The sequence below is a fragment of the Struthio camelus genome, chromosome 2 (genome assembly GCF_040807025.1).
Source record: "Struthio camelus isolate bStrCam1 chromosome 2, bStrCam1.hap1, whole genome shotgun sequence".
NCBI lineage: Eukaryota > Metazoa > Chordata > Aves > Struthioniformes > Struthionidae > Struthio > Struthio camelus.
Genome location: NC_090943.1, coordinates 164,144,406 through 164,171,497, shown reverse-complemented (window position 1 = coordinate 164,171,497; position 27,092 = coordinate 164,144,406). Strand labels below are relative to the sequence as shown.

At 38.8% G+C, this 27,092-nt stretch overlaps 1 protein-coding gene and 1 long non-coding RNA gene across 2 annotated transcripts in view; both read left to right on the top strand.

Annotated features, from left to right (window-relative positions):
• Positions 1 to 27,092, top strand: part of LOC104138370 (dynein axonemal assembly factor 11) — a 56,696-nt gene that overhangs the window by 2,121 nt on the left and 27,483 nt on the right. Inside the window, exons 3-8 of the mRNA XM_068933342.1 lie at positions 1,032 to 1,089; positions 2,189 to 2,401; positions 3,237 to 3,406; positions 18,736 to 18,903; positions 23,423 to 23,500; positions 25,577 to 25,749. Coding sequence (XP_068789443.1) covers positions 1,032 to 1,089; positions 2,189 to 2,401; positions 3,237 to 3,406; positions 18,736 to 18,903; positions 23,423 to 23,500; positions 25,577 to 25,749 — 860 coding nt within the window. The remainder of the gene's footprint in view (positions 1 to 1,031; positions 1,090 to 2,188; positions 2,402 to 3,236; positions 3,407 to 18,735; positions 18,904 to 23,422; positions 23,501 to 25,576; positions 25,750 to 27,092) is intronic.
• Positions 4,725 to 11,881, top strand: LOC138066094 (uncharacterized). Its single transcript, XR_011139337.1, has 4 exons — positions 4,725 to 5,275; positions 5,457 to 5,529; positions 6,983 to 7,009; positions 7,478 to 11,881. It is a non-coding gene; the product is annotated as an uncharacterized lncRNA (long non-coding RNA).

Genomic DNA, 27,092 nt, shown 5'->3' with positions numbered 1-27,092 from the left:
TATGCATAACACAGGTCTACAACATGTCAGTCTGAAATACACACAGCACTCTTTCATTTTTTGTACTATTTGCTGTTTGAGAGTTTTACTAATGCTGCTTGACCTCCCCCATTGCACCTCCATCAAGTCTCTTCTAGTTGTCTTCTCTCTAGACTGTTTTTGCTAGTGCTTCCCTTTGGAGCAACCTCACCTGATCCCTAAGCTCAGCCAGCTTGCCCATCCAGGCTGTGTCTGACAACCCTGGTCCCAGTGAGGGTAAACAAGATTACCAAAGTGCAAACATTGGTCTTTATATCTTTTCTTTGTCTCAGAATGTGATTGAATATAAAAACAACAAATAAATAAAGAAAAAAAAAACTTAGACCTATCTCCCCTCCTAGATGAATTAATCAAGGCATTTACTGACTGTTGTAAGCATAATAATGTAAAGATACAGGAAAGGTAAGATAATATAGGGAAAGATCATATCTTTTACCATTCAGTGTAATAACAGATAGACAGCTATTGCTCATATTTCTTAAGACTGATTCTGTCAGATGCTGAACATCTGCAGTACTTGGCAGACTTGAGCCTTGGTAATGCAGACAAATCCTATTTCTCTACTCTCCTGTCACAATATTATTGTCAAATCTTTGTCACTGTCCCCTATCCCTATGGCTGTTGTGCCATGTCTGCAAATATCACGTGAAGAATATATTGTATTATATATATAATATAGCTATTGCATGTCGGTGGACCTAGTAATTCCTGCCAAGACAGTAAGCTCTACAGAGTACAAGTATTTGATCGTGGTTAGCTGTGATTCTGTGTTGTCCTTTTTGAGCTGATATTAAACAGTTCACTGTAAACACTGTGTCTTCCTTCTATTTTTTCCCTCTTTTTTTCTCCTTTAATCTCTCCTTTCCTTCCTTTTTTAACTTCCTTTATGCTTTTTATTTGCTCAAGGTATCTGTAAGTAAGTGAAGACCTGTCAACTGTTTGACCTGTCAAGAGAAACGTTACAACTTGTTATTTGGCCTTTGCCTCTGCAGGTTCAAGGGTGTTTGATGAAGAGCACAGACACAGCCTCTCAAAACATATTTTTCCAAGGTACTGAGTAAGATTAGACTTACTTAATCTTATTTTTATGTTGTTGGAGATTTCATAAAGTCTTTTTTGGGCCGCTTAGGACTACTGTAGCGCTGATATTAATTACTGCTTTAAATGGAAGCTCAGAAGTAGTGATGTGGAGCTTTAGAAGCACTGGCTTTGCAATTATGAGGTTTTGGGTTATCTCTATTCCACCTTCCTTCCTCTCCACTGAAAATGTAGTATCCCTCTCTGACATGCCATATGGGAGACTGAAGCCTGCTGCTGAAACTCATTTCAACCACTGAGTCAGTCCAGTGTCTTCCTTTTCTCCACGGATGTCACTGTGTGGCCACTTGGAACTCAGAGTTTTTGAGGAGAAAGAACTCAACATAAGTGCCCACCTGAACAAAATAAAATTCCCATTGCAGAAAACTCTACAGCACTGCAGATTCTTTCACCTCTATCACTAAATCACTTCTATTTTAAATGTCACAAAATGTATTTTTATGTGCTATGTTTCAATTCAAAGTTACCTGCATTTCAGTACTGGATGAAGTTACCACTGTGTGTAGACTTTATCCCACGTAGTTATAGCTGCATAGTTTGTAGGAGCTGTGAGAATTAAAAGTTATGTACCTTTAACTCTTCATTATGTACGGCAAGAGTATAAAGAGCAAATAAATCTTGCCTTGATTCAGAGGCACCCAGGCTTGCACCATGCACGATAACTCAGAGGAGCACAAAACTGGAATAGTTGTGATGGCTCCATGGAGGCGGAGATCTGGCAGTACTCCTGGGCCCAGGAGCACTGCCACACCAACACGCCTTGTACTTCTTGTCTCGGGCAGGCTCCACGCATTCATGCAGTGCTCCACTTGGCATGAAGCCCTAGTGCAATCAGAAGCTCTGGGAAGTGTGAGGTACACATGCTCTAGTTGACTGAGAACACCCTTAGGTCCAGAAGTAATAGTATTATCCATTTTTTTTTTAATCTATGTTATTACCAACCACCATTAATTGTGAGTTGATAGTATATGTAATTCATTATTTCTAAATCATGGTTTTGCGTGATCTAGACATTTGCTAAATTAGAGGGTTTCATTTCTCTCTTACTTAGTTATGCCTGTGCCCTTCTGGACGATGAGACTGCCGGCGAGCGTTGTTCCATAAATCCTTTGACAGGCTCCCCATTCACATACCGCCGGAGCCCTCGGCTGCTTTCTAACGGTTATTACATTTTGACAGAAGATAGTTTTCTGTCTGATGAAGAAGGCAAGGTAACACTGACACCATCACAGACAAGTGTTACATATAAGGAAAATTTAGTTCGGTAAGTGAAGTATACACAGATTTTACTTAATGTTAGCATTTGGCTCCACATCTCTGGATTCATCTGGAGATTCCTGTGTGGTTGCCTACATTTTGTTTGTCATAATATAATTTCTTACGTTTTCCTTTACTTACCTGTATCAGTGTTTCTTAACAGGAACATCTCAATTGATTTAGTTTAAGTAGCTCAGTGATTAAAATCACTTGATTATCAGTCATGTCTTACATTACTGTTAAGAGCACAATTGCTGCTGTAGTCAGAGTTGTGTGTAATAGATATAAATAAGAGCTACAGCTCATTTTCTCAATAAGATGTTAACGATGATAAGACAAGAGTGGAAAAAAAAAGGTTTGATCCTCAAACCCTTAGTCAGGAAAAATCTCTCTTAATCACAGAAGAAGCATCACTTTAGGAAGATAGATAAGGTATAGTACAAAAAAGCAGGAGTACAGTGAATTCAGATCGCTCAGAATGGGATAAGGTAGGGTGAAACTTTCCTGGATAGTGCGAGACCACTTAGACCAAGTGTCAGAGCCTAAGAACAGTAATATCATTTGGTATTGCAATACCACTATCACATTGGTACCACTATCACTGCACCACTATTATGCATGATATACTACTGCTCTGCTAATCTATTTCCTGCCATAATTGCAATGTGCAGTAGTTATTGTTAGTGCTGTATCCAGGGTGAAAGAGCGAGTTCATAACAGAGCAAGGAACAGCACCTAGGATTCCGGTTCTTCCGTTTCAGTTCTGCCCACATTAGAGGTCTGTTTCCTGTTCAATAAGATTGATTAACACTGTCCCTTGACAACGTTTCTTTTCTTTCCAGCATATTCAGGCGGAGGAAGAAGATCCGTCGCTCTCTTGCTAGCTTGTTCAATCTCAGTGCCTCTAATTCGTGGCTCGGCAGCGCTGTCCTCAGCAACATGGATTCTTCCCATGGAGATGATTCTTGGCCTGATGGATGCAGTAAACCAGAAGTCAGTCAGAGTGATATTGGTAAGTTCTGGCCAGGTACAAAGTAATTTAGCTAAAATATTATGTTCCGTATTTAGTCGGAAGTGGTATCTGTCTATAATTTTTGTATGAGTTGTCTGCCCAGATGTGCAGGTAAGGGGCAGGTGAAGGACAGAATTCTAATTGGTGAATTGAGCTAGTGGTGTTAAAGGCCACAGTGTGCGAGTCCACAAAGACCTTCATGCCCAAAGGGGATTTTTAGGCTGTATTTGAATACAAAGTCACCACCAGTGAGATTTATCCCAGTGTCATTAATAACTGGCACTTGCTATTTTTACCTGGCCATTTTTATAACTTGAATGTGTTAACGTTTTATCCAGTCTTGTCTTTATTTTTCATATTTTCTCCTGTGTATATTGAACCTGCCTATTCCCTACCCCGAGCAATTTGGAAACCTCCCTGTGATTAAGTTTTTTTTCTTAGCACAAATTGTCAAAGGCCTTCTTTTGTGTGAGCTAAGTTACATACACACTTTTTGTAGGTGATTCAGACTTTTCTTCTGAATGCAATGGCCCTGTATCACAAAGGCAAGCTTCAGCTAATGGAGCCTCTCTCACCAAAGACAAGGAGTTCATTCAGCCCAGGAAACCATTCCATACTTCACCATCGTGCCCCCAGTTTATGATAGATGACAACGAAGAGCCTGTGAGCAGTGCAGGTGCGTTAAGTTCTTATCCTGATATGCTCTGTTTTCAGAGTGACCTGAAAATACTCACGTTAAAAATGTTAAAATGGCTTTTTGCAGAACAGAATATTTCAAGAAATATAACTTTTAAATAACCACTTAAAAATAATAAAATCTTAAAACAGATATTTTATTTGTTCACTCTGCCCCACTCACATTTTTTCCTCTCCTGTTTTCAGTGATGAACTGAAAAAAAAAAAAAAAAAAAGCAGAATGAGGAGTAAAATGGAGGAAAGGCCGTGGGGACAAGACCTAAAAAATGCAATTATTCATAAAGGCTTATTTTATGAGACCGTTGGAGGGTATGAACTTTATATGATCATAGTGGAAAAGGACTCCTGAGAGACACTGAGAGTAGGAAAATTAGGCTTCTGCTTTGAATCACTGTAGGTGAATTTCTCTTAAATAGAGGGAAATTGAGGAGACTGGCCTCGCAGGCTGAAGGTAATGTCTTGCGAACACTTCCTGCCATGTGCTTACTGTCATGAAAACTCAGAAGAATTATTTTCTTGATCTGCTTCCTTTTATTTTAGAATCCAGTACAGTGAGAAATATCCTCTCTCAAATGGCTGTACTGATCATGTGTTTAATCATTTCAATATGTGCAAGGTAATTTTTATTTCTTTTTTATTGCTATTTATATTAATACTTTCTGCAATTCACCTGGTGATTAAAATATAAATGCAGGGTCGCATTTGCAAAGCTAGGTATGTCTTATTGTGCAAACATATTTGTCCTTGGTAGTATAAACGAATATTGAAGCTATATAGGTGTGCACAAAAATAACACATATGGGTGCAGATATGATACCTACTTTCAAGTGTGGTTGAGCAGGGATTTCGAAAGCCTGAGAAGAATCGGATTGAATCCCTGTCCTTCCAAGTCACCAATATGTGTGTTTCATTTCTGATCTGGGAATGCTGAGAGCTTTACCTCTAGGAGTTTATCCTCAATAGCTTAAATATTTTAAAGTTTCAAATTTGAGTTCACGTAGGGTAGTTCAGATGGTTCATCTGCAAGAAACTTCTCTCCTCTTCCCACTCAGTCTTCACCTGTATTAACCCAATATGCATCCATTGCTTGTTCTAAACTGTATGGGCATTGTTTTGTTCTCAGGTATTTTCTGGGAGGATTGTCTGTGACTTTGCTGCTGATAATTGTGGTTTGTAAGTACGGACTTTCTTAATACTCAACACGATATTTTACCAAGTCACATCTAAGGATCAAACCCTATCCTTAGATGTATGTCTACAGTTCTTACTGATGCTGATAAGAGCAATGTGTGATCATATGGGGACAGAATGCATTCTTTAATCAGTTACAGAATTTTGCATTTAAACTTGACAGTTCTTCTGTCCCAAGATACTGCTGTGTCATCTTTCGTCAGTCTCGTCACATCTTTCAAAACAACTACGTTTGGGTAAGTAGCACCAATGTCATGCAATGGCTAGAGGAATTTTCTATTAAGAAGAGGAGGGAGATATTCCTTCTGCAGTTTTCATGTCATAAGATAAAAGGCATGATCTGAAGTTACTGATGAAGGATTTGGCTTTTCCTGTTACTTATTTGTATTCATATAAATTTCCTGTTTATGTTGAAAAGCTGCCTTTTTATAATGTACAATAACAGATATCTATTAGCAGAAAAGAAGGATAAGCCTAATGTGCCATAACATAGACATGCAAAGGCAAACGAAGGAGAGTATCTTATTATGAATCGAGAGAAATGCATTTGAGCCTTGCACTGAAGTCTGCTCTCAGGCCACCAAGCTGTGCCTTTTCTTTTGGACTGGAAAAATCAAAAGCAGCTAGATATGCTAGCCACATCACCAAGGACATCGCCAAGCCCTATTCAAGGACTATAGAACGGATATGACTTATCTCCACTAACGCGACACGCTAGTAGTTTTAGGACAAAGCTTTGGCCTTGGCTTATGCTGTAGTCTGATAAATATCGCAGAAAGTAGTATTAAATCAGTCGGAGTTGCACAAAGGTGATGATGTTGCTGCTCTAACTGCTTTATTTCAAAGCTTTGCTTAGAGCTGTAGCTTCTAAAGCCTTCTGGAGAAAAATACCTACATAGTAACGAAGTCTAAAATACATCTCTAGAGCAGCCCATATATAGGCCTCCATGCTGCAAGCATGTATGTATGTGCCGGATTTATGAATTGTTATTCCTTTGACTTTCTACTCAGCAGAAAACTCTTCGGAGTGTGTCAACATTTAAAATATTGCAGAGACTAAATGCATTGGGCTTATCTGATTTTGTATGTGGTGAAAGAGAAGCTCAAAAGGACACTGCTAATGTTTCTGAAAGTGGGACAGGGTTCAGAAGTTTGATGTATCCCAACGGCAACAAGTCAAATCTGACAGACCTCTTAAAATTTGAATTTAGTATGTTGGAAGTTAGAAATGACAAAGCAAAAGCTGGAAAGTCATATTACAATAAATCTCAGATTTTCAGCATTCAAGAGTCTCAGATACTAAAAGGTAGTATGTTTCACTTTGTCGCTATGTCATTAATCCCGGTAAAATCAATGGCACCAAGTCTGGATGGTGTTGCTAGCATGTTGAAAACCCAGGTTCCAAAGTCAGGTGTTCTGACTTCCTTGATAGTTTAGCCCTTCATCATAAATAAAGCTGTTTTTCAGCAAAGGAAAACAAATACACTGTGAGAGCTTTTCAGTCCCTGGTGCACAGAGACACTTCTTTTGTCGTCGTCACAGGTGAGAAGTTACTTGCTCAAAGAAGTAGCCTTATAGCATAAATACATTTGGCTAATGAGAACCTACAGATATACTGATTATGACAAAGTGTGGTTTAAATCAGGACATACAAAAAATGTATGCTATGTGTTTTTTTTTTTTTTCCAGGAAATAATTGGAAAGAAAGAATAATTGGTAAGTATGTGTTTAAGCTGAGAAAGCTGAAGAATTCCATACATTCTGGTAAGGTGAGCTCTGTTATGAAATAGAATTCAAGCATGCCAAAAAGGTTCCTTGGAACTTTTCATTTAAAGAGTTCAGCTATGGGACCTTTGCCAGTTTCCACTTTGAATTATTCCACTTTGCTGTCTATAACTCCTCTTTGATTTCATTTAGATGAAATATTTTCTGTTGTTTGACAACGGTTGCTACAGAGTGTAAGCTGTTAAACAATCACTGCACTTTAGCCCAGGGAAAGCATGTTTTCCGTAACAGGCAAAGCAAGTCCTACTTTTCAAAGTTGAAACAGAAAAGTAGGGCCAGGTGCTGAGCTGCACTAATTTGGTACCACTCCACTGAATGAGTGAAGCAGCATGAACATATATCAATCCAGAGTATCTGGAAAACATTTATAGATTCTTCTCTCTGCTATTTTTTTTTCAGTCAAGACTCACCCTCAGTCTCCGGTCTCTGCTTATCAATAATTTCTAAGCCTTGGATCAGCTCAGGACCCTTAAAACAAGACCACTGATTTCTTCGTACTGGAATTGGCCATCCCGTTCCTGGCTCCCATATTTCTTTTCTCTCTTTACTTTGAAAAGATAAGAAAGAAAAAAAAATGGAGTCATGCCCCGGTGTGTGTCCCTCATAGCATGGATAAAACAGCTTTATTCATCAGTTCCCTGGATGAGTACAGTTCAACATCTGAGATGTAAAGGGAGCTGCACAGCTGCAGATGCAACCTGGAAACCCTTTGACTTAGTCCATGAAGAGGATGTTCATCGTGAGAACAAAGGATTTTGCAACTGTATGCAGGCATTTGATCACTTTTCAGACTTACTAAAGACTATCCATCCAGTGTGCCAAACAGTGTGGCGCTAGATGTGATACTCCTTAAAGTCAGCGAGACTGTTTATGTAAGGACAGCAGCACCACAGCTTTAAAGCTGACTTTGACTTGGAAATCCCATATCAGTGTTAACCAGAGTAGGTACTACAGAGTGGAATGCAGAACTCGGGACTGGTTGCCTAGCAGGAGCAAACTAAAATACAGCCTGGCACAGGATACTTTGAGACAGGACAGAGATTGCGGGCAAGTAGACCCCAAGCACTTCAAAACAAGCTTGTCTCTTGCCTTTTGTGGAAACTTAAAGGAAGAGTAGTTACTTCTGTACATTACAATACCAGTTCACTAACAGTTTTCATTTTTCCTCCTCCTCAAATTTATTTTCCTTAGCTCTTCACACTACTAGATAGCTACTTATGGCCACTGTTATACACGTTCCTGGGGAAAAACGTAACAGAATTGTCAGTGTTCTTCCTTCAAAATACAATTCGTTTTAGCTTTATTCCTGCCAAAATATCGGTCAGATCTGCAAGCAGTTATGCTAAACAATTGCTGTACCTCTAGTCCTCTATGTGAATGAGGTCCTATGTAGGCGTGGGGTCCTACAAGCGCTTTAATAGTAAATTGATGTTAAAAATGTTTAGCAATCTCTATTAATTCATCTTTTGGTAAACAGCTGATGTTTTCAAATACTTTATGTATTAATTTCTTGTAATAACATGCTACCAAAGGTAATGGATTGGGATAATGTTGGAGTACATGTTATAACATATTTTAAAAGTTTTACTGTATCATTTCTGTCATTGCCTTTGGCCTATGCTGAGCCTTTTGAAAAGGGAAAAAAGAGAGAAAGAAACATAAGAAAAAGTAAAAGTTAATGGTGTCAAATTAGTGCCAGGCCAGATTATTAGAGACCAGAAAGGCACTCTTCAGAAAACCAGGAAATACGAAGTGGAAAAGCAATGGCAAACCAGAATTATCTGGATTCAGGTTAAAAAGTAGAGAGAGAGAGAGAGAGAGAGAGAGGGGGGGGGAGAGAGAGAGAGAGAGAGAGAGAGAGAGAGAGAGAGAGAGAGAGAGAGAGAGAGACCTGCAGCTATTTACTTTAGAAACACTGAGCCCTATTTTTTATCTTGGATCTTTGCTACCACGGAGACAAAATTAAACATAAATCCTGCGGGTAATCAAAAACTGTTATCTTGTGACGCCAAGCTCTTATCATCTGCTTCTTAAAATATCTCCTTATATGCCATTTTAGCTAGGACAGCATGGATTTCATCTTTCAATGAAACAAAATGATGATAATGTGTGAGCACGCTATTGCCTACCAAATCGTTTTATAACTAATGCTACTTCTATTATGCTTGTCCCCTATTGTGCTAAAAGCAATGGTAGTACAGCCCCCGCTGGTAAATCAGCTATGAAATACTGCCTGTGAAAGGGCCAGATGCAGATGGGATACAATCAGACCGGCAGGTATAATGACAGGGACTTCAAACCTCTGCAACAAATGCATACAAACTAAAGGTTTTCATGGGATAAAGAATCTAGTAAAATAAAAAAAAAAAAAACAAAAACACTGTCTGTCCATGCCTAACCCAGGCTCACGCAGGTCTAGATGTATTTCTAGGACCAGAAATCCAAAGAAGTGAGACAGCGAGGCAAAGGGTACTTTCAATTAATTTAAAAAGCATATTTCTCTTTCAGAGGGTAAATATATGCTGGCTGCATTTTGAAGATAAGCATCAAGAACTCAAGTGGGGGAATTTAACCCAAGACACCAATTTTGAATGGTAGCTTACTTTTGCCCAGTGCATTAAGTTGATCTAATATATGAAGACAGGCCTCCTGTTTAACAACCCCATATTTTATAGTTTCAATAAATGGTGACAATAACATGTCCTTCATCATAAAACTTATGCATTATGTAACTATAATAGTAGTTGTAATACTCACCTTCATGTTTACTTATAGTTAATACACTTGAGTAATTTTGTCAGTATTAAATATTTCTGCTTCTTTATTTACTAACTGTAGAGTCCAATGAAAGTAAGTATCATTGTGCGATATTTATAAATGCATTGTGTTATTGCCAGTTATAATAGGTCTTTTGCTAAATGCACTTTTTAAACTAAAAGAGTATAAAGATCTTTATTGTTAAAATAATTTCCTGGAAGAATAATTTGGACATTGAAAACCCATGATGAGAGAAAAATCTAAGACTACAATTACATTGCGGTCATAGAAGTGATTATGATATAAAGCAGGAAAACCTCAGTTCACAGTAACTAATTAGTGCCGGTACAGTGTCAAGTAAAGAGAAGGCTGATTCAGCTAGCTAAAATTTAATCCAAAACAAAGTGCTGTAATCTGTCTTTGAAAAATATAAGTTGGAAATTAGAAGTGTTCCAATCAGGAGAGGGGGACGTTCTGCAACAACTTTGCAGTTGGGAGTTCAATGTGTGAAAATACCTACCTGGCTTTAAGATGCCAAGATCTGTTAAGATCTGCTCTTAATTTATATTAGTAATATGTAATTAAGGTTTATTCATGAAGATAACAGATTGGTTGGCTTTGACAGCTCCCTTTCATATATTCCAATGGACATAAAAGCAAACCTTGTATTGTTCCTCTAAAAAGAAGCACAATAATATGTTATGTTCAGTCCTGTTGGACGAAAAATCGAAGCCAAAATCTCTCTGATGAAAAATTAAAGGCAACATTTTCTAACCTAAATATTTAAATCTAGACTTTCAGAGGTAATCAGTATATGCAGCTTCTGTTAACTGGAGAATCAAGCCTAGGGTAATTTTAAACAGTAATTCTAGCAAAATAAAACCATTTGTTGATTGTTGATGAGCGGACACATCTAGAAACGGAGAGAATTTTTTTATTTCGTTCCTCAATGATTGAACTCTGACTCAATTTTAATATAGCACCTGAGTTTAAAAAAGAATCAGAGAAAAATTTCAAGATATAGATCTATAACCCCCTATACACTATCGCATACCTTTCATTACCATTATTTTTTATCGTTACACCTTGTCTTACACGCTCCCATTTCTTGCTGAGTTCAGCTGAATTTCAGGGCCATTCCTGAGTATATATCATTTATTTCTTAATAGTGTGAATGTTCATGTTCAATGAACAGGAGCAAGCACAATGTCTGATAATATTTATGGCATCCTGTAACCTATAATATTTCTAGTTTGTGAGCAAGTCTGTTTTGTATTTATCCTGAAACCATTACACATAGAAAAATCAAACCGTACAGACTAAGATTTACGTTTTGAGATAAATGGTATGGAATAAACAGTGCTGGCACATAAAGTATGTATGACCATTCAGCCCGGTTCTGTAGAATCTACTCCTTGATGTATTTGTTTGTGAATTAGCTGGAGTTTTTTGTAAATATCTTTATATACAGTTTTTTGTGCTCCTTTTTTCTTATTATCCCTGGCATTTAGATAGCAGCAAAGATGTTGTTCTTTCTGCATTTTAGGGTGTTGCCGATAATGAAGGCAATTATTAGGAATCACGTATATTCCAATACATTTGTTATTTGTCAGCTTATGGCCTGACCTGTAGGTTGTAGGCTCCTTGGGACAGGAGTTATTGGTACATTATTGGAACAGGGAAGCCTCATTTTGCTTCAGTTACGGAGTTCTACCACTATAGACTATAATAAAAGTAATAAAAATAATTTAATTTAAAATTAAGAGAAAGACATAGGTCCAGATTCTGAGTGGGTGTGAATCAGCTGTTTTTCACCAGCTAAGAGTCTGACCTGCAGCATTTTAGCAACTAAGATTCGTCCATGCATATCAAGCACTATGGAGCTTGATCTTTCCTGAGAATACCCTGATGGAGTGAGCACATATTCAGAATACTTCTGATGCACTGTAATAATAATGCTATAAAGCTTATTTTGTCATGAAATGGACTGATGTTTTATATTGCACTGTTTTATGCATTTAACAAATAAACTTTCAATTTATTAAACTAGTAAAGTGGATTTTTTTAGGGAAAGCATGTCAGATGGAACCTTTTTTCTTCTTCCTCAACTCCATTCTCCTAATACCTGATTAGGATGAAAACAGCTATACGAAAATAATGAACACAATAAGATCAGTGTATGTAAAAATCAAATGTAGAATTTCATTTGAAAATAAATGAATGCAGAAGTCTTGAGAAGTTGTACAACATGGTATCTGTAAATTGCATAAAATGTTCTTTATTATATTAATGTCCTATGGGCTGAACACTTTGTTGTATTAAGCACACAGTAAGAAATAATCCTCATGCTGAAGAGCGTGCAGTCTTATTAAGGACAGAAAGGCAGTGTTATTATCCTATTTTAGCCTTTAGTATTGCCCCATGTATGTTAGGTGACATAGCAGTCAAAATGCCAATGCTGTGTCCATTTATGCAGTCCTGTTAGGTCAAGTGATAACAAGCTCTTCTCCACACACACACACACACACCCAGGAGCCCAGAGGCACAGCGGCTGGCAGGGGACCCCCAATAACCCAGACGGTGCCACGAGCCCCGGCCCCCCAGGGCTGCCCCAGGAGAGCGTCAGCCCGTGGCCTGGGGACACCCACCGCGAGCCACGGCAGCGGCTCCCCGTCACCTCGCAGGCCGAGGGGGTACTGCCGAGGGGTGCGGGACTCGTTACGGGACACTGGGGAACAGCGTTTGGGGAGTGCGCAAGACTTCTTATGGGATGGTTAGGGGAAGGACCAAAGGTGGGGAAAGGGAGGAGTCAAGGTGGTTTGGGGGGAAAGAAGCATGGGAAAACAGAGGGACGAGGGGATAAAGCGGCCAGTTGTGTGTAACCAGGTTGCTGGTCAGTGCAGTTGCCTGGCCATGCCCTGCATCTCATCAGTGCCCTCCGTCCGATCTTCTCATTAAACTCCATTTCTAACTATTGTCCTGGGTGAGGGACTCCCTCTTCTCTGCGCACGGGTGTACGTGGAGGTCTGAGCGCCAGCAGCTAGAGCGGGAGCCCAGGTGATGGGCCCCGTGCGCCTGGGTGCCAGCACCTGGGGCGAACAAGGGCACGCACAGCAGCGCGCCATCGTAGCGAGCATCAAGCCGGACCAGCCGGCGAGTAGGGCAGGTGGCCTGGGAGCCAGGTCTGCGCGTGCGCCTCTGCGGGGGATTTTGTAATTTAATGCAGTGTGGATTTTATTTTACTTTTGCCAGTACCGTTGTACAGAATCCCCGCTAAAGGCTGGAAAAAACATGCTTTTACATAATGAAATAATTCAGGTATTCCTGAGTAATACGATGTAGACACAGCATTTGAAATCTGGGGACAGCAAGAACGAGATTTTTTTCCCCCCTACTTTTTGAAATCGATTGTCTTGATTACAAGCTATTCTCTCAAATAAAAAATTAATAGTCTTGGTAAAACACGGAGCTGTAAGGGCCTCCTTAACATGAAATAAATGAACAGGTAGAGGAAGCATTAGCAGTAGGGGTATTTTATAGCTCTGTGGCTCTGTAGAGTGCGGTCGGGCCACAAGGTGGTGCCGTCTAACCAGCCCTGTAAACATCTTTGTCCTTCACGTGGATTTGTTACTTATGCGGCCAAATAGACAAGGATGAATTAGGAAGTTAAACTGTTGAGCGTATAAACTGCTGCCTACTCCGCTGTGTCTCCTTATCTCCACAAAACTTAGCAGCTTTAAATCAATGACACCTCCTTTCTCTTACCCTCGAAACGGCAATAAAATTAGAAAGTTGCAGAGTTGCCAAGGGGAATGTCATGTGTTGCATTAGAGGCAAATGATTTACTTAATGAATTCAGACATTTCTGAAAAAGAAAAAAAAAAAAAACTTATAGGTGAATTTACTCCAGCAGAAGATGAGCTTGAGGTTTGACCTTTAGGCCAGCAAAGACCTGTATTTAGCCAGAAGTGTGAAACACATACTGACTTTCCTGAGGTTTCCACGTTGATCTGGTGGCAGTTGTGCCCGTTCATACTCCATAACCGAAGTTGTGGAGTCACTGATAAGGGCTGTTGTACGTTTGTGACCTAGGCGTAACATGGCAACAAACAGGATATAGGAACTCACAACGAAGAAAATAAAAACTTAAATTTAAGTCTGAAAAAAAGCTTTATCGTCTGTGTGACCGAACGCTGTCCTGGAGTACTTTTAGCCCTGTTGAACTGGACTGAACTCAAACTGCTGAGGATTAGAGGAAAAATCTGTAAAGCTCATTCGTAACGTCTTTTAATATGTAGTCTCAAATATTGCCAAATGCCCCCATCTCCCACCCAGTTTCTTTCAGGTTTCCAGTGTCACAACTTTGCCAGTCGGGAACCTGTTTAGTCAAGTATGTGAAGCCATGATACATCATTACGTTCGCCACCAAATAGAAAACGTCGGACGGGACAATTTCCGTAGCTGTCAACTAACAGCCGTACTAACAGCTGGCGCCGAGGGCTCCAGCCTTAATTCTTATTTTTTAGCCTCCCTCGGTGAGCATAAAGTTACAGTGGGGTAAATCAGGCAGGTGAGAGCCCACAGAAAACTGCAGGAGGGGATAATACCCACGCGCCCAGCAGGGCGTATTTCGGTCTGCTGTTTGCACTGATCCCTGGGGGAAGGAGAGCGGTCGGGACAGGGGTGAGAGTAATTCGGGGGCGAAGACCAGATAAAAGGTGGAGGGCAGCAATGTTTCCCCCTGCTAGGCGATGGCCTTGAACCACGGGCAAGAGGCCGGTTGTTGTGCAACTTAAAAAACACGCTTTCGGCCTAAAACGTGACAGGGGAAGTAGGTGGTCAATAAGCAGGAGAGGCGCAAGAACAGCACGCAAATGAGGGGCAGAAGATACCCGCCCGAGGAGGGGACGTTTCAGCTACGATTGAGCCAAACGAAGGGTCGTGGAAGAACGCACACTCCTGGATTATAAAATATGCCATTTTTCACCTTGCGGAGGGGGGAAGAAGACCCTCAGCAGTGAAGATGGGGGATCTCTCTCCTCACAGGCACAGTAACAAGGGGCGGCTAAGGGCCGTGCTTGAGGCGTGGGTGTCCCTCTGGTACGAGGGCACACAGCACTCAAACTGGAAAAGCACAGTGTTGGCTGAAAAGTCTGGCGGTGCGGGCGTCTCACCTGATTTTTATTTAAAAGCAGGAAAATGGCTTTTAAACCGCCACAGGGAGGCGGCGCGGGCCGCGCCACCCTCTCCCCCATCTTCCGCCCCCCCCACCCCCCGTTGCCATGGCAGCGCGGCGCGTCCCGTAATGGCGGCGGCGGCGGCGGCGGCGGGGCGCTGAGGCGGCCATGGTGCGCAGTGAGTGTCGCGGGGAGCCGCTGCCCTCCCTCCTTCCCGCGTCCGCCGGCCCCTGCCCTCCTGCCCCGCCGTGGTCCTACACTCGGCCACCCCCTCCCCTGCCCCTCCGTGTCCCCTTGCCAAGGGGGAGGCTTCACGGCAAGGTTGGGTTCGGGCCTTGCGTTGGGAGTGCCGTCCCTCCCCTCCCCCCACGTACTTAATTATGAATATCCAGCCCTGCTTGGTAATACACTTTCTTTTGTAGGTAGACATAGCCGAAGCAGGTGCTTCATCAATAACACGGGAAAAATAAAATACAATAAAAAAAAATCGCCCTTGAATGAGGTTGAAATCCACCACGCTGTTTGGCCTTTCAAGAGACTGTTATTTACGACACTGCAGTCTTTCGAGGTGAAATACTATGGTCTAAAGGGCCGCGTGCTCATACCTGTCACTGAGGGAAGCAGCTCCTGAGGAGTTCCCTTGCTGGGGGATTTTCCGCGTAGGCTGTTTTAATCGTGTGCCGTCGCCGGCTTGGGGCTGCCCGGCCCTCGCTGGCCTACAGAAGTGCTCTGGAAAGCAGGTCCCTCTCTCTGCACGGAGCTGGCGGAGGCCTGCTCTGAGACCACCACCATCTCCTCAACGGTGTGGCATGAATTCGAGTCTTAGAATAGGGCTGGAGTATTTCGCTTGCCTGCAGCTGACCACCTGCTGCTGCTTGCAATTTCCTCAATGCTAACCTGCTCCTTTTTTAATGAAAGATGCAATTTCTGGAATCCCAACTGTAAGATCTTCAAGGTCTGTTGTTACCTCCTGTCTGTTGATGCCACCCCTTACTTCTGTGTTCACGAAAACATGGGATGAGCTGGGATCTCTCCTGCCACTCGTTCCTTCTGTTATTGCACACAACAGTATCAGATAGTCCTGTTAATAAACTTCTCATAATCCACTTTTGTGGAGAATTTCGGGGATGGCTGGTGAGCTAAAAATTAGTTTTTCACACATTGTGTCTCAAGATCTTCTTTGAAAACAGAGGGTACCAGACCTATGAATCAAAGATAAATCCTCATTAATTTTATTCAACTAGTGATCATATTCCTTGTTGCTATGCCTGAATTGGCCTGAACTCCTGTCCAGAAAAGGTAACATTGTTATAGTATCAGTGAAAAAAATTATATATTTTGTCCATGGCTTGGAAATTCTGTTTTTCACTTTTATTTCAAAATTATTGTTTTGCCTTGCAGACCTCCTATAGTACCTTTCCCTCATTCCTCTTCAAGGGCACTAGACAGTATACGAAGTGTCAAATGTTTATTCAGTTCTCTACAGCAGGTGCCTAAACCAGGTCTTTAAAGTGCCACTATAGCTTCTGCAGTGAAGGGTTGTCTCTGCTTTGCAAGCCAACCTGGAAATGAAAGTGGACGTTTTTGCATAATCACTGTAACAGTCACTGCAAGTTTCTTTTCACTAGCAAAAGGAAATCTGACTACAATAAAACTCTGTCCAGAGCGGTTTGTATGGCTTACTCTTCTATGAAGGATATACAGCATAATGTTATCTCTAATATATATGTGAGCTTGTATGTAGATTGCGGAATACTTATGTTTTCTTGCTGAAACACACCTGTTTGCACTGGAAATACCGATCTGCCACTAAACACATTAGTAAGCAGGCCATTCATTCTGTAATTTCCAGCAGATTTCAAATTACAAAAATCTAGCAGATTAAACTGTTAGAAATGCTGATGTTTTTCAGATTTTCTGTGAAGACTAAAATATTTAGTCAAGATTATTGACCTTTTTCTATTTTCTCTCTTAATCAGATTAAATCAGTAGGCTATTAAAGGGAAGATGGTTGTTTAGATGCACCAAACCCGCCCCCCACCCCCCCACCCCCACCCCGATCCTTACCTTTCCCAACATGTTGGCTTTTTTTACCTTTCCCAACATACTGGCTTTATGTGCAGGCAGGTTCCTCTCTTAGATCATTATCAGTATGGTGGTATTTGTCTGAGGTAAAATAAAAATTCATTCTTCTGAGGGATCTGAGTGATAGAAATGACAAGTTGAAAACAAATAATGTAAGGAATATCATTCTTTCCCCAGAGGTAAGGCAGCTCTCAGCAACATCCAGCATACCATTCTGTAATTGAGGGAGATTCTCTAGTCCTATATGCAAGTCATGGTCGTGATTATAAAGTTCTGTAAGTCATGTGTTGGTTGGAAGTCTGTCCAACAGAACTAAGAGACTTTTTAGCAAGGGGGATTTAGCCCTGGTCATCTGTGCAGAATATGATGTAGATTAACCTCTTTCACCCTTTTCCCAAAGGCTGTAGATAGAGGAGCTACACTGAGGCATGAATTTTGGCTGTGTCGGTTCAATAGAATTGCCAGCTTTTAACAGACCGGTCGATGCGCATATGTGCTGCCATTCCAGGCAGGAATGGACCGATACAGGGCCAATAATAAAAACAGACAATTTGACAAAACCTTCCTGAGATAAATAAGCTGGGAAATAACATTTTTATTTAATTGCATGACAGAGATAATTTGTTTTCATATATCTCTGTATTTATATGTGCTTTTTACTTTATTTTTCTTCAGAGTGTTTTTGAAAGGCTTACCAATCTTCTTTAGGTACTAACAGCCATGAAAATACCTATGATAATTTGATAAAATCCTAATTTTTCAATCAATACAGTGCACTGCTTATCAAGGAGAAGAAAATGCTAGTCCTTTTTGGTGCAGTGGGCTGGAAACAAAGTAGTAGCATCTAGTACAAGACTAAGCATTGTTTCTCACAGAATTTTTTTTTTACCTTCATTATACAGACCCTCCTTATTGTTTGAAAGATTGCCCAGCATTAAATATTACTATATGAAAATTGTTAACCAAGGTCTCTGATGACTTTTGGCCACTGAAACTCTCTCGCTTGCTGCTAATGAGCTCATAGTACCTAAGAAATACCTAACATTAAATTTAATCCTAACACAGACAGTTATAAGCATGAATCAGTTGTGGCTTTGTCTCAGAGAAGAAAAAAGTAAAAAATATCTAGCCATTTTCAGCACTCATCCTGCTTATTTCTGTGCACGTTGTGGTGATGGAAAAATATGATGACACGCTGTAGCTACTTTACTTTTTTTTTGCTGCTACCTGTAATGTGAACATCTGGCACCAGAAAATAAAAGGCCATGAAGCACTCCACTGCTTGTCTGCGTTAATCAATCTGCAACCTGAGGTATACTGAAATAATGAACGCTGAATTAATTTCTGCAAGGGTTGTATTATACTGTTGGAAGAGTCAGCAGTTTTCATTATAGATTTTTGAATGTTACAGGTGACCTCAGGGTGTTTTACAAACGAGGTATACTGTGGCAGAATGGGCTAAAGTGACTTGACACTTGCTATCTCATGTAGCAGATTTTATTTTTATTGATGTTTGTACTGAATACCTATTTATTATGTTGTGACAAAAGATTTAAATGATTTCATAAGATGTTCTTAAGTCAGATGATGGAAAATGACTAAAAGAAGATTTTTTCCAACATCTAATATTTTTTTCAGTCACCGAAGATCTTGTTAGAAGACGTGCAGAACATAACAACTGTGAGATTTTTTCACTGGAAGAAATCTCTTTACATCAGCAGGAAATAGAAAAACTAGAATATCTTGACAAATGGTGTCGAGATTTAAAAATTCTCTATCTTCAAAACAATCTAATTCCAAAAATTGGTAAGTGTTTTCTGAGTATGTTTCTTTTTAAAAGGAATTACATGCATACTTCTGAAATCAGAAGAAAAATCTGTTGGGTTATACTTAAAGGGCATGCAGAGTGAAAAACTGCACAAAATGTCTTTTTGGGTCTGTTCCCACAAGATTTTGAGCATCCTCATTCCCCATTGCTTTAATAGATTGCTGGGAAGCTCAGAAATTTGCAAGAGAAATTTTAAGTAAAAAAGATTCTACTGAGATACAAGTCTCAAAACTATGAGTCTGGAACACCTTTTACATATGTATTAAGATTAATTTAAATGAATGAGCAACTTACTTTCAGATAAAACAATTACTTTTGTGCATAAAGGTGACTTTTTACAGGTAAGTGTCAGTGATCCTCCTGTACCACTGGAGAAGATAAAACTTCGTATGGCCTGTGTTTTGTGGTGTCATGGTATAGGCTCAAGTATTTGCTAGATGCTCTCCAGAAAGATACAAAATAAGGCCCTGGACCGGAAAAGCTTAGTCTCTGCAGGTAGTGTGCAGAGGAAGGAGAGAAGTTCAGAAGTGCTCAAGAGTGATATTAGCGTATTCCTTTACAATTCCTTAAGAGGAATAAAAAGGTAAAATTTTAGAGTGAGATTCAGGACTTGTAGTCAGAGACTCTGAGGCACTCTTGGTTCTGTCCTACCCTAGTGGGGCTTGTCAGGAAATTTGTTGAGAGTAGCTGTATTGGTAACATCTGCATTTCTTAGAGTAGAGGAATCTTTTCTCAGATAGAACAGGATTTTTGAAAATGCTTTACACTGCTCTATCCTATCAAAAGAAGACTAAAATAAATTGTTTTTCTCTCTGTTTCTGTGTCCTTAAGGCACAAGACTTCATCTCGTTCTTTGATAACCCTCATACTTCCTTCCTTTCGATTACTATGATATATCATACTAGCTTTCAGATTAATGCTTTTTGGGCACAAAAGCAATCTTATTTTCAAGAGATTCAGTCTTATTCTTAATATAATCTAACTGTAGGAGTTGGGAAAGCGTGTAACTTCCAGCTTCCATATGTTCCTGTATGATGTAACCACTTTTCAAGATAACACTTTGGTAACACATGGAAAAAAAGAAACAGCACTACATGAATACTGACCAAAAGGTTTGCTGATGGAGGTTGACTTGCCAAGTACTGAAATTGGGAAGTAATTCTTCCCAGTGGATACCAACTTGTCTGCGTGGCGCACGCAGCAGATAGCTGTTAGTTCCAGGAACACTTCAAAATACTGTAGCTGTATGGTTTATACCAGTTCTGCCAGGATGTCTCTCTCCTGTCTCTTAAAGGAGACCTTTATGCAGCCCTAAAGATCAGACTTGCCTACTGCTGGGACAACAAATTCTAAGGCATCCAGGTGCACAGAAAGTATAACTGCCCAGCTGCTACGACTGCGTGGATGAGGCCTTGCTTGTCTTCTTTTCTATAAACAGGAAAAAAATACACAAGATGCTATTGGCTCCAACACTGCCTCTTTCATATCTTTATGTGTACAGATACTCCCGTCACAGAAATAGCCTAAGAAAAATGAACAACCAACCTAAGCTTTGTGAGTACCTTGCTCACTCCATCATGCATTTGTGAATTATGAAAAAATATCATTCCAAGGTCTTAGTAAACTCAGTGGCAGGATTCATATAGTCTAACTTTAGACATCTATGCCTAAGGCAGTTACTGTAGCCTCCCTTTATAATCAGTGGAAAAGAAAAGGCATATTTTTGAGCATGATTTGGTTCACTGGTTTTAGACATCCAATTTAAGATAAGACAGATTGTACCTTGAAGAGCCTATTTCTCTTTATTGATTATAAAAGAGGCTGGACAACTAACTCAGCTGTAGACATGATCTCTGTTGGTTAGATGAATCTCCCTGTTTAAATTTCTTTGCTTGTCTCAGCAGGGACAGTATGCGCAGTGGTTGATCGGTGCAGTTTGTGAGTTAGAATACGAGGTAAACTTTAATTTTATTGAATGAGGTTTCAAATCGGAAGATCTTTAGAGATCTTTGCCTATCCCAAATTACACTATGAATTTTATGTCTGATTTGTGTCTCAGATCTGTGTCATGTCTAATGGCATTTCCATTTTTCACTCAGTTTTGGGACTGGTGCGGTGAAGTTAATTGCTCCCGAATTCCTTCTTTACCTTCTTTGTGTATTTGAAAAGGAGTAAATGCTAGCCATTGTGTCAGAACTCACGAAATTTACTGACCTTCTCATTTCAGTTGCTCATGGTGAAAATTATACATTTCAGATTTCAGATTAGGGTGTTTGAGCGATTGGCTTTGTTTTGTCCATCTTGAAGCTATATAAATCTGTATCTGAAAAACATCCAACAAGCGAGAGGGATGTACAGAATGCTCCTGTCCTTGACTGGCAGCTGTCTGCTATCTTGTGTTTGACAGAAACAGCAGCCTAGCGGTTATGCTGGGTTAAATGAGTCCTTGCTGGTACTCTGGTTTTATCACCATGACACTAACGATAAATTTGGATCGCTGCATTTAAAAAGAGAAACCGCAACCGCAGACTGGTTCTCCTCCCCACCCCTCCTTCACTCGTCTATTTTTGTCAAATCGTCTTAATCTGACAGGGATGATTCTTGGATACATTATCTACTAAATTTTCTCCTGGTCTTAAATTAAACAGTCTAACACCTTTCCTTGTGCCCCATGTACTATTCCATTTTAGCCGCCTTTCTGTCTGGCACATATTTTCTATGATTAAACCATACTTTCTAATTCTCTTCTCTGAGAACAAATATGAAATGGTATCTCTCTTACAATGGTTTCCATTCTGAAGAAGAATGTATTATATAACACGGGGGACCTTTAGGAATTATATAATGCTTTCCTATAAGGAAAGTCTATAAATCTAATCATACCTAAATAATATTCTAGTTAGAATCCAGGAAAGAAATTCTCCCACATGGCATTGAAATCTTTGTGAGGTATAAAACGTAGCCTGTGACAGCGCATGCCCAGCTGCAAAAGAATGCAAAAGAATGATCATCTCCAGGGCAGAAAGAAGCTATAAATCTGGCTTCCTGTTGGTTTACCAGCTTCTTTTCTTTAGCCTATGGAGCCAAACCTTTTTCAGAGGAAAGAAGCAAACGTTTAGGATGTCACCCCTTCAGCACCCCAGATCTCAGTTGTGTTTTGCCACATACGGCTCAGCCTTCCAGCTCCTGAACTCCCAGCAGTGTGAACAGCTGGATGAATACTTTATTCTTCTGACTTCAATTTTTACTCTGTATAATGTAAGGAAGAAAAAAAAACAATCTTTTCATTGCTCTGCCACAGACCTCATTGTAATGTGTGAAGGAATATTTCCTATCCTAAGCTGGTTTCACTCAATTACTAGCTTTTATTAGCAGGTCAGCATATAGCATTGTAAAGCTTTAAGAATATATTGTGGGAGGAAGTGCAGCAGTGAAGAACAGTGTAACTTACATGAACACGATACTACCAGACTCTCACAGTAACATCAGCCCTGAGGAATCAAACGGAAGGACAAGTAATATCTGTTTCCTAAAATGCTAGTGCATTCCTCAGGATTATTTTTCAGGTTTATGGCAGAAAAGCAGCTTAGTTTGAAGTTGCTTATTGTTTTGTTCACAGTCGCTTTTAATAGAATTATATTTTCTTATGTCTTGCTTCAGTGACGCTAGTGAAGACACAAAAGATAAAGGCCAGTCCATAACTGTGGGCCAACCCACTCCTGCTTACTCAATTAAATATGTATATAAGATGATCCTGGCTGAAAATGACATTATCTGATTTTTTTACTTCCTCATTACTTTCCTAACATCCGAAATTTAAATAAATCCTAAACTTATCAAGAAAATTGAATTGCTGCAAAAACACCAGCAAAAAAGGCAGCTTCTGAGACCAGATTCTTATTGTAATATATTCATACTATTTTATAGACAACAAGTAAATTGTAGGCTCAGTGAGTCTGCATTGTGTAAAGGCTTTATTTAAAACAACTTTAATTCTGCCAAGTATGATATAATATGGATGTCTTAATGCTTTACGCTTCTGGTATTAGTCCTATAGACAAAAGATCTTTAGAAACTAAATATATACTAAGGAAACCACTTTTTTTCTATCAAAGTACATGTCGAACTCTATAATTTTATAAGGCTTGGCTAAATATAGCCTGATTCTCTCAGAATTTCGTGATGAATTGAATGTTTCACCATGCTTTTGACCAGTCCTCTTATATCTGTACACTTACATTATGGATTTATGAAAAAAAATATTTATAACCACCCTTATTCTTTTTATTTTTTCTTTTAACTTGCATTTTTCAGAGAACTTTCTGTTTTCATCTTGGTATTGATATTCAAATATTTATGCCTGATACTCTAATACATATTCTGGTTTGTGCTTCCCATTTTTTGCCTTATTGTTTGCTTGAAGTAAATCAAGCAAGTAAAATCATTATGCACTTTCCAACAAAGAGAACTGATATAACAGATGTATATTTGTTACAGAAAATGTGGGCAAACTAAAGAAGCTTGAATATTTAAATATAGCTTTGAACAACATTGAAAGAATTGAAAATCTGGAAGGTAAGATTTTTAAATGAAGTATTTTGCCTTTTCATATTGAAACACATGAGTTTCGACCTAATGTAAAGGAGGATGGAAGTTAATCAGATATGCCCACCAATAAAGATAATTTATTGATGCTCAGAAGGATTCTTTTTAGCGTGCAGTGTTTCAGTTTTTCTGCTTTCTGGGAAAACCTTCCAATGTTGAAGTTTTGTCATTGCAGTTTCTTAAAGTTATTTTAATTTTCACTCTTTCCATACTTTCTGACCAGTGTTGCCAACTGTGACATCTCTATTCTTTGATACCTTAAATAATAGAAATCTCAAAATTATTCATGGACCCCATTTAGAATTAGTATTTCCTCGTCATGAAGGTAAGATAAGCCTGTGGTGCAGGTTAATTAGAATGGTGTGGTTTTTTTAATGCTTTAAAAAGTGTTTCTGTTGTCGTGTTTCAGCAGTTGTCTTGACTTCAGTACTTAAGTCTCACATGAGAAGGATTTGCACTATGCACAGATTGCATTAGCAGTCTGGATTATTTTTGTGGAGTTTTTCAGATTATTCTTTTCTCTGTTACTACATTAAGTCTTGTCCATTTTATCTCTGTTTAACCCTTTATCCTGTCAATATAATAGCGTGTAAAAAGATCTGTCATTTTCCATGATCAAATTCTAAGGCTTAAAGCCATCTATAAACATATTCTATATTGTTTGAATCATTTCTGAGTTGAGTTCTTTTTCTTTCTTGACTCTGCTTAGGCCAGTTGCTATAAGTTTGAAAATGTCTGCCTTGGTGAGGGAACAGTAAGGAAAAGAAAAACTTTTTTATTTTGAACAGTCAGCAAGCTGATTGAAGAGGATGGCTTAAACCAAATGAAAAAAAAAAAAAAAAGAAATAGGTAAACACAAGTCTACAATTTGAAAAAATAGGCAATATATTACATATTTGGCAATTTATTGAGAAACTTGCATCTGTTCTCATGCCAGTAAATTTTAAGTTCTTCTATCAGGCTGAATATTTATTACTGTGATTTGCAATTTACTTAGAAGTCAGAATCTTTGGGAGTGCATCTTGCAAAAAATTGGGTTGTTTAAATCCTCTAATAAATCATTTTGAGTGGTTTATTCTCTTTCAGCTCCATTGCGCATAAAATACTTGCCAAAAAGACCTGCAAAGAAAAAGACGTAGTTACAGTCGTGAGCGCAGCAGCTGAGTTCTTACTTAGCTGATCTTTTTTACTGTGAGAGTCAAGTTTATGATTCGTGGACAGATTCTGACAGGAGGAGAATTTGATAAATTTTAAAAAATATTCTTCAGAGGATTTAGCTTTGTATCTAAAAAAAAAAAAAAAATTTGCATACTTATTGTAGTCAAGAAAGACAGTGAATGGTGTAGGAAACTTTCTGGGAATTTGAAGTTCCCCAATGACAGTTCACTCTTGCAGTTCATTCTTTCAATAACCTGATTTTCCATTTTATTAGAGAATTTGGAGTTTCTGTTCAGACAAACTATTTTGGCTACAAATAACATTTTATTGTCAATATTTGCCATTTAAGCAATGATAAAATGTTTATGATAGTGGTTGAGTCCGTTAAGTATAAAAAAAAATTTTGGAGTGAATTTACAGAAAACATGATTTAAACACTTGAATAATGTTAGCTAAGAGTAACTCTCCCGAAATAATTAGCCACTCTTTTAGCCGCATGGGAAAGATGCAATTGAGGAAGGGTACCAAGGCAGCCAGACTGTTAGAACTGAAGTTTAGCTTAGTTGGAAGTGAAACATTTAATAGCTGATTTAGTATACAATCACTGACCACAACGTTTTGATAGTGATAAAACTTATAATAAGTTTTGATATATTGTATTTTGTGGAGATTTTTTCTCTATATAAATATTGTGATGTCAAAAAATCTTAGCTGTGAATTACTCTCCCACTTCTGGCCTGAAAAAGATGTGTACTGGTACAGTATGACATTAGTATACACAAGACAACTGCAAGCAACAGTGTTATTCCCAAGTGAATGTGTGTGTGTATGTGTATGTGGTGTGTACATTTATATTATGGGCAGAATAAGTAACGATTTTTGAAACAGGCTGTGAAGAGCTGAAGAAACTGGACCTTACAGCAAATTTTATTGGTGAACTCTCCAGTATTGAAGTCCTAAAATATAACATACATCTGAAGGAACTGTTTCTGGTGGGGAACCCATGTACTGAGTTTGACGGTTATAGACAATTTGTGGTGGCAACTCTTCACCAATTGAAAGTAAGATTTTTAAAACTAGATTTTATTTATGTCCAAATCAATAACTAGTAGTCAGTAACCATAAATGATGCATTTTCCTTTAATGATAGCATTGCTGACTGAATACACTAAAACAAAACAAAATAAATGCTTGTGGTAGGAACTCTAGGAACACTTTGCTTACTGTCCACAGGATATTACGTTCTATTCTGAAGAATAAGTGATTATAATAAATAACATGATAATTAATTGGTTATGTTTGGAATCACCCACACGCATTTGTTAACTTTCAGTCATTTTCTTTGGAAATCTTTAAACAAAGTCCAGAAAAAATAAATACATAATAGAGTTCTGGCCTTTTGCTCATTTATTTTTTAAATACACAATGTATTTCAAATTATTCTCATGACAGCAGAATGTTACCAGGTTGTTGGTATCATACCTTTAAATCTTTTATGAAAGCCCATAGAAGGATAGAAGTTGATGGTAAAAAAAGCACTAGATTACATTGCTTGTAGATACTTTGAGAATGAGGTTTTGTGAAATGACTGAGCTGATCTAATGACTTCCTGGAATATGCTCTCATGGTTTTCCTTGTAGGAGTACTGGCACTTACCTGACATCTTAAGGAGTAGATTCAGCTCACTTTGTTGGCAGTAAACTAACACAGCAAAATAATTTTCTAATGGTTTCATAAGCCAAAACCTAAACAACCACATGAACTGTTATATAATTATTATAAAAGATAACTTATATCTAAGCAAACCTTCCCACATAAGACCATTAATTTAAAGGAAAAGAATCATTAGAGCTTGTGTATACTAAGTTTTTACACAAAAATTAAAAAGACAATGGGACTTTCACAGAATATATGCTAAGAAAGCATCATTACCTTGAGTAAGCTCTTTCTACTGCATGTGTTTGGGAATTTTTAGGTGTTTCCTGAGAAATCAAATAACTTCCACATTTCTTTCCTGAAAAAGCCAGCCTATTAACAAATATGTGCAGTGTTTTCAATAGCATGTTGCAAAAATTGGTTGAATTTCGTTGTCTGGATGAACAATGAAATAGTCACAGTATTTTTTAAGCTTTGAAGGTCTAAGGAAAAGTCTAAATGGCAGGAAGGAAGATCTAAATGGCAAGATTCATGGAGAGGGATTAGTCTACTGCTTAGACTAATTAGATGAACTGAAATTGTTGTAAAATGCGAAACACAGTTGTCAGGCACACAATTTTGTCCTCAAGTCTGAGTGGCAATGTAATATTCTTATTTTTTTTCTAATACAGTTAGAACTATGCTGTGAAGTACCATGAACTTTTGAAAGGCATATTTTTAATTTTCTAGAGAAAGTCATCTGTCAAAA